This window comes from Diadema antillarum, unplaced genomic scaffold (assembly GCF_040938485.1).
Source record: "Diadema antillarum isolate AM-2024a unplaced genomic scaffold, OU_Dant_1.0 scf00000123, whole genome shotgun sequence".
NCBI classification, from domain to species: Eukaryota; Metazoa; Echinodermata; class Echinoidea; order Diadematoida; family Diadematidae; genus Diadema; species Diadema antillarum.
Window position 1 is genome coordinate 813,869 of NW_027271012.1, and position 6,783 is coordinate 820,651.

Consider the following 6,783-nt stretch of genomic DNA (forward strand, 5'->3'; position numbering starts at 1 on the left):
AACCACAAACAATGTCGAATTTCACTGATGTTGAGTCCGGGGTCGTACGTCGCATGTGAAAAAAGGAACACAATGAGTCATGAACCTGTTAGACGAACCATGATCAACACTGAAGCTTCCAGGCAAGCGGGATTTCAGAAGCCGATGCAGCTGAGCCTATATGCATATTGTGTCAGAGCCGGCACGGATACCAATTTTCATTGACGTTGACGAGCAAATCACGTGATGAGCAGCCACTTTTGTATCTCGTATAAGAATCTGTCACACTGCACACGCCATTCAGAAACATTGTGAATAACCAGACTGGAGTTTTTATTGGATCTACTTCATCTCAGTATCCAGATGCAGACCCTAGGGAGGGTGAGCTTGTTTATGTCTTTGTTTTGTGCACAAAGAATTATATACAACGTCCGATCTCAACTGGTAATACTCTGGCGAAATGCTAAAATTGTTAATCTGCACATGCAAGGTTAACAAACCCGTGCAAAGGAACTCTGAGATAGCGCGAAATAAACATAACTTGAGCACAATAAGGAATGGATGTCACAGTATTAAAGTCAATGAGGATGTCAACCTCCAATCCAATGCAACTATCCACTTCTTGGACACCTGTCATGCATGGCTCCAATTTTACAAGCAACTGGGATATAACGACATCAATCGCATTATCAACTACGCTGGCTCTTATTATGCTGGTCAGCTTCATCGGAAATTCGCTCATCATCTTGACAATGGTGATATTCAAAAAGATGCGGACGAAAACAAATATTTTCATTGCAAACCTAGCGGTGGCCGACCTTGGGGTGACTCTACTGTGTATGCCGTTTTCACTTACTACAATTATCCACGGCAGGTGGATGTTTAGACAGTCGATATGCGACATGAACGCGTTCTTCGACGCACTCTGTCTCGTCGGTTCGATCCACAGCCTCATGCACATCGGTATCCACAAGTTTTGTTCCCTGGTGAAGCCGTTGTCGAGGATCATCACGCATCGACGGATGTGGCTGATGATTGCCTTCGCCTGGCTCTGTGCATTTTCTTGTGCCATCGGACCCATGATACATTGGACGGAGAACGAGTTTAAGCCTGGCACCACACAGTGTGGCCCAAAGTACCCTAATCAAACGAAGGAGTACGCTCACGCTTACTTTAATATCACAGTCGGTTACTTTATCCCAATTCTGGTCATCATTGTCCTGTATTCATGCATCTTTAGAACAGTGAGACAATACAATAATCGTCTGAGGCAGCATTCTTCCATGGACATTCAGCAGATATTTAGGCAGCAGACACGCACAATTGGAACACTTTTCGGGCTGGTCCTGGCCTTCGTGGTGCTATGGACACCCTACTTCACCTACGTTTGCCTCGGTGTGTTTCGGGGCTTTGAGACCCTGCCAGACTGGCTGAATCTTGTCGGCTATTGGTGTGGCTATGCAAACTCGGCCCTGAATCCCATTATCTACGCGTGGAGAGCAAGATCATTCAGAAATGCTATCAAGGAAATATGTTGCTGCTTGTGTTTGAAGAGGAGGAGACCTATCCAGAAGAAGGGTGAGAACTATTCTTTAACATATATCTCAAGTCTCATATGTTTGCGTGTACTGTCATTTTTTTAAATGACGATGCATGTCAATTCACCAGTAGGTATCCTCGTTTTGGAAAAATCATATTACATAAAATATATTTCCTTCTTGTAATGCATCACTTGATTTTTCATATCCTGGCCACCCGTCTCAGTTTATACTCGTAATACTCGTAATGTTTTACCCTTTCTTCAATTATCAGACTAACTTATATTTGGACTGGATTCCCCCTTTAAGTGAAACAATGAAAGACCACCCTACACCGATGGAGTTTGTAAATTGTATTTGAATGCATTGGCAGTTGTATATGTTGACTTCAAATTGAAATTATGCATGAACATAGTGTCTCGAGTTCAACGTATTCACACAGTGCAATTAGGACTTTAACATTTCTATTAGAAATTGAAAGGAATCTATCCGTGTAAGTCCCCCGTCACACTTACCCGAAGACTAGTCGTCGACCCCCAGAAATATGGAATAAAACTAACAACAACAAAACAAAAAAATAGAAAAAGACACCATCACCACCACCACCAACAACAACAAAAAGCGATCATTGACATTAACCAATCGGCGACTAATCCCCAAATTTGAATTGGATGCAGGCCACTTATCGACCGGTTGCCTTCTGCTTGCAAATTATTTGACGCCGGATGGCTAACATCATCCGAATATTTTGATAACAACAACAACATCAACAACATCAACAAAGGCCCTCATTATAAATAGGTGACAGGTTGCAGAAAGGTTGGCAAATGGTAGGCAACTGATCGACAACTGGCTGTCGACCATTAAAAATTGGTCGCCTATTAGTTGCTGATGTTCCACTTATCGACAATTTGAAGATTGCTCTCTCTTTCCCTCGGTTTCAAAAGCAGTTTTGTCATGTGAATAAAGCTGCCGTCACTAGTAATACGACAGTGATCTTCCCCCTCCCTTGCCCTTGCCCTTACACTTCTCACACACTCCTTTAGGCATGTCTTTATTATTGGGATCTTTTATGTGGACAGGAAATGGTGCATGAATGAATGTAGATTGCATGAAACACTTTCAGTATTTAGCACGTGGACGCGGCACGTGGACCCAGAAAGCGTTTTAGTAGTGATCTTGCATGTCGGCGACCACTTGACAAATGGTCATTGATGGGTCTTTATTTGGTCGACAACTGTCTGCCAAAAAAAGAAAGATTCACGCTGAAGGCCAGAATCACTGATGACCAGTCCTAAAGAGGTTGACGACCAGTCGGCGACCAGTTGCCCACCTTTCACGGCAAATTAAACACCAGAAAAAAAAGTTTGCTGACTAGTTTAGTCGATGCAGCATCAAAAACCTCTAGTCGACCCAAACCGGTTGCCGACCGGTCGCCGATCGCCGACAACCATGTGTGCAAAACGAAAACAAAAAGAAAGGCTTTTCACGACTTGTGACAACCAACTGCTGACCAGCGATTTCAGAGGTCATAGAATGCATGGTCTTCTTACTTGCTCGCACCAGGCTATAGTGTTTATGATATTTAATAATGGTTGAAACGGAATTGCTTAGTCGATGCTATGTGCGTAGGAGCAAGTGACCGTATTTGTATTTCATCGTTGTCTGTAACTGTAATTATGTCACAAATTGTCATTATCATAATGATGTCATAAAACGCCCTTGAAATTTTTGATTTTTGATCAATCTGCTTCTTTCCTCCTAATCAGATGCCTGGGCCGCTCGGCAGTACCAGCAATCGCCAAAGAAGTCCAGCAAGACACCTCATTTTGGTGGCACCAATCTCTCCAAAAAGAAGAGCATCAGTCTTCAGAGTCTCAGTAACGTCAACAACCTAATCTTCCCGTTTGTCCTCCGCAAAACTTCGAACCCTATCAACAGTAGCCAAAGTAGCCTCTGTATGATGACCGACCACAACCACTTCGTTGATACACGTGGAAGCGTGTGGTCTATCAACGCGGCAACATGCCATGATGAGGACGGTAATGGCAACAACACAGCGATAGACAACAACCCATCGGCGTTGGAGCGCGGGCTGAGCCTGTTTGACCAGGCGGTATGGGCTACAGAAGAACAACGAATGGTGAGCTCGCAGACATCACTGAATAGTCAGAATGCTCGCGTCGAGCGCACTAGGAGTGACGGCGCCAAACACAAACTCGAAATGGATCATTACGAGATGGCACCTAGACCCATGCAAGCCATGTCTTTCCGTTCACACCAGGGCACACTCGCCAGAACTTGTCCCAGTACGAACACTGAGAACCCACCTAGTGACAACAAACTTGCTTTGCAGATCTACGGAACGTTTGGTATTGATATATGACGAGAGCCTCGTTGCCGTTTGGGACACCCTCCCAAGTAAAATAACACCTAGCACGTGTAGGAAGCGTAGTAGACAACGTTCTTCTAATATCTTATACCTATGATATTATTTACCCAATCCCTTATTTATTACTACTTGAAGTGCAATTGTGAAATGTTTTAGCATGAAGGAAATCGTCTGTTCTTGAATGTGAAGAGTGAATAACATTGGAGAAAAGCGTCTTATGCAAACTCGTGGGAAACTCTGAAGCAATGACTTCAAAATTTCGTCTACATGTCATTTTGGCAAATCGAAGTATGAAACATTGCCGACTTTTCAGCAACTATTTACGCGAAAGCCATTAAGATATTGAATATGGAGCACATTGACCCCACAGTCAATAACAATGGTATGGTTCTACAAACTGCAGTGGTTGTGTATGCAGAGGATTTCACAATATTATTTGCACAAAAGCATCTGTGTAGCGTTTCCAACATCGTTTGAGATGCAAGAGAATATCAGGTTGAGGGGCGAAGGTTGGGGTTTGAATTTTCTTCAGTTTGTCTTAGAAGAAAAAATTCAAACCTCATCGTTTAAGATGTTTCAGGTTTTTTAGAGCAGGGATAACTGACTCGAATATCATACTCAAGCTACAAAATTGCATTGTTACCAAAAAGTGCATGTGTGATTGATAATTGGATACTTTGATATCGTGTTCATGTATTACTCTCGCACTTTTTTTTTGAAAAAAAAAACCAAAAACCTGCGTAGGAACGGTCATCGGTCCACAGTATATAGTACGTGTTTTGTCCCTTGTGGCATAGGCCTACAAGATACATTTACACAATCTGTACTAGTCTACTCACACCATCCGATCAAGTGGAAGCTACATTGTAATAACGAATGCCCAAAATGATATTCGTAACCCTCTAGAAATAATACAAAATCAGTTTTTATGCTAAATTGATTATTATTGTGTCAGTTTCTATTCATATACCACTCATTCAATTTATGTATTTATTAAAATATTTGCCATTCTCTGTGACCTATTTCACTAAATGATTCGCATTGTGCAAAGATGCAATAAATTGATATTTATGTAATAAATTATTGATATTTGAAAAAATTAGTATTTCGCTTTTGATCATTGTGTGCTGCTCATACGTATAAAAGAAACAAAATATGATACTTTTACTAGTCATGCTAGTTTCACATTCTGCATATTATTATTCTCCGTCACCAGTCAGCTCTCACAAACACCGAACACATTGCTTCATATATATTTAAATGATTTTTAATGATGTATACTATTTGCATGGCCTATTGGGATCTATATCATGTCTTTGATGTTTTATTCAATCACTATTGTTCTTCCTTTTTTGACTTTGACTTAATGGGACGCTAAAGCATGTTGCACACAATAGGGGTTAATGGTAATCCGAGAAGGGTATATTTTCATCAACATGATCAAAGGATATTAATTTTCTTGTTTTGATTACATGGGAACTTCTAATGCCCAGAAGGGCAGCAATAGACGGATATGAAATGATTTATCTTATGCATCCCGTATAGGTCCTACCTTGATAATCGTGACCTCCATATCCACACCAACGACCAAAGTATGGTTTATGATTGTTATGGATGATGCCCGTTCGTCCAAAAGTTCGGTAATTCAAACGTGAAAACATAAGCTTAATCGCCACTGGGAAGGTTCGTTATTGCAAAACACACATTCAATCTATTTCCTATATATCTATATTATGTTCGTTAATGAGAGAATTAAATAAGTTTTCTTAATCTTAACATTTGTGGTGCTATTTTGAAGGTTCGTTATTTCGAGGATCCCTTGCTTAAAGCAGAACGTGACGTAATGTTCCTTTTTCTGAAGGTACATTAAACAAAAAATGAAGTGAGGTTCGCTATTCCGCAGGATCGTTAATTCAAATTATCCTTTTCGGACCAACAAATCTTTGTAGTAAACAAACCATATTTCATTTCGGGATTGACGAACCTTCGCTAAGCCAAACCATTTTTTCATTATCAGATCAACGAATCTTCGAAATAGCGAACCGTATTTCATCTTCGAAATAACGATCATTCCGAATAATGAACTATAACCGATGTTAATCATGGTTGTTCAGCAAAATACTGAACAATCTGTGTTTATTTAAGCATCTACGAGGAAAATTTGTCAATCAGTTCCAATTTCTGGTTTTCTAGGAGATCTTACTTTTGATCCCCCTGGGGTCCCTGTGCAGGGATTGCACATGGTGCTCAAACACATCTTCTACACCGCAGCAATGCTTTTAAGTCTGGTGAAGATCTGATCATGCGTTTTCAAGAAGAAGACTTTGGGGGCATTGTGGGCATTTAAAAATATTTGGGGCATTGAATAAATTGAGATTCAATCACCACTGGGTGAGCTACCTGCAAAGTTTGGTGAAAATCCGTCAAAGGGTTTCAAGAAATACACGACCGGACGATCAACAATTGTAATAGCTCATTGAGGTTTTGCCACAAGTGTAAAAGCGAAGTGCTCAATATTCTATTTTTTAATACAGAGCAATAGCGACTGCTAGATAGACTGCTTGGAAACGCAATTGATGCTAAGGTACTGCTTACCGATTGAAAAGTGCATCTTAATGTGACTGATGCAAATTAAGATCAGCGTTTCCAGAAGTTTGAGAACAGATATATGCCTCGCTTACTAACATTTTGACACGAGAAAGGCATACTAGTAGTAGCTTGCCAATATCAGAGGAGCAGTTGTTGTTCCGAAACACCAAGAATGACCATAAAAGATTAGGAGAAAATGTACTTTGTAGTGAAATGAGTAAGGTTCTGAAAGTACAGTCTGTTTAACAACAAGTCCGGTATTGGTGGGATACATAGCCTTATCTA

At 40.7% G+C, this 6,783-nt stretch overlaps 1 protein-coding gene across 1 annotated transcript; it reads left to right on the plus strand.

The window, feature by feature from the left end:
• The first annotated feature begins 614 nt into the window (after nucleotides 1–614).
• On the plus strand, nucleotides 615–3,903 carry LOC139720200 (histamine H2 receptor-like). The gene is made up of 3 exons (XM_071631563.1): nucleotides 615–1,587; nucleotides 2,319–2,336; nucleotides 3,287–3,903. Exons 1-3 carry the CDS (start codon nucleotides 615–617, stop codon nucleotides 3,901–3,903), a joined length of 1,608 nt encoding a protein of 535 aa, XP_071487664.1.
• The last annotated feature ends 2,880 nt before the right edge of the window (nucleotides 3,904–6,783 follow it).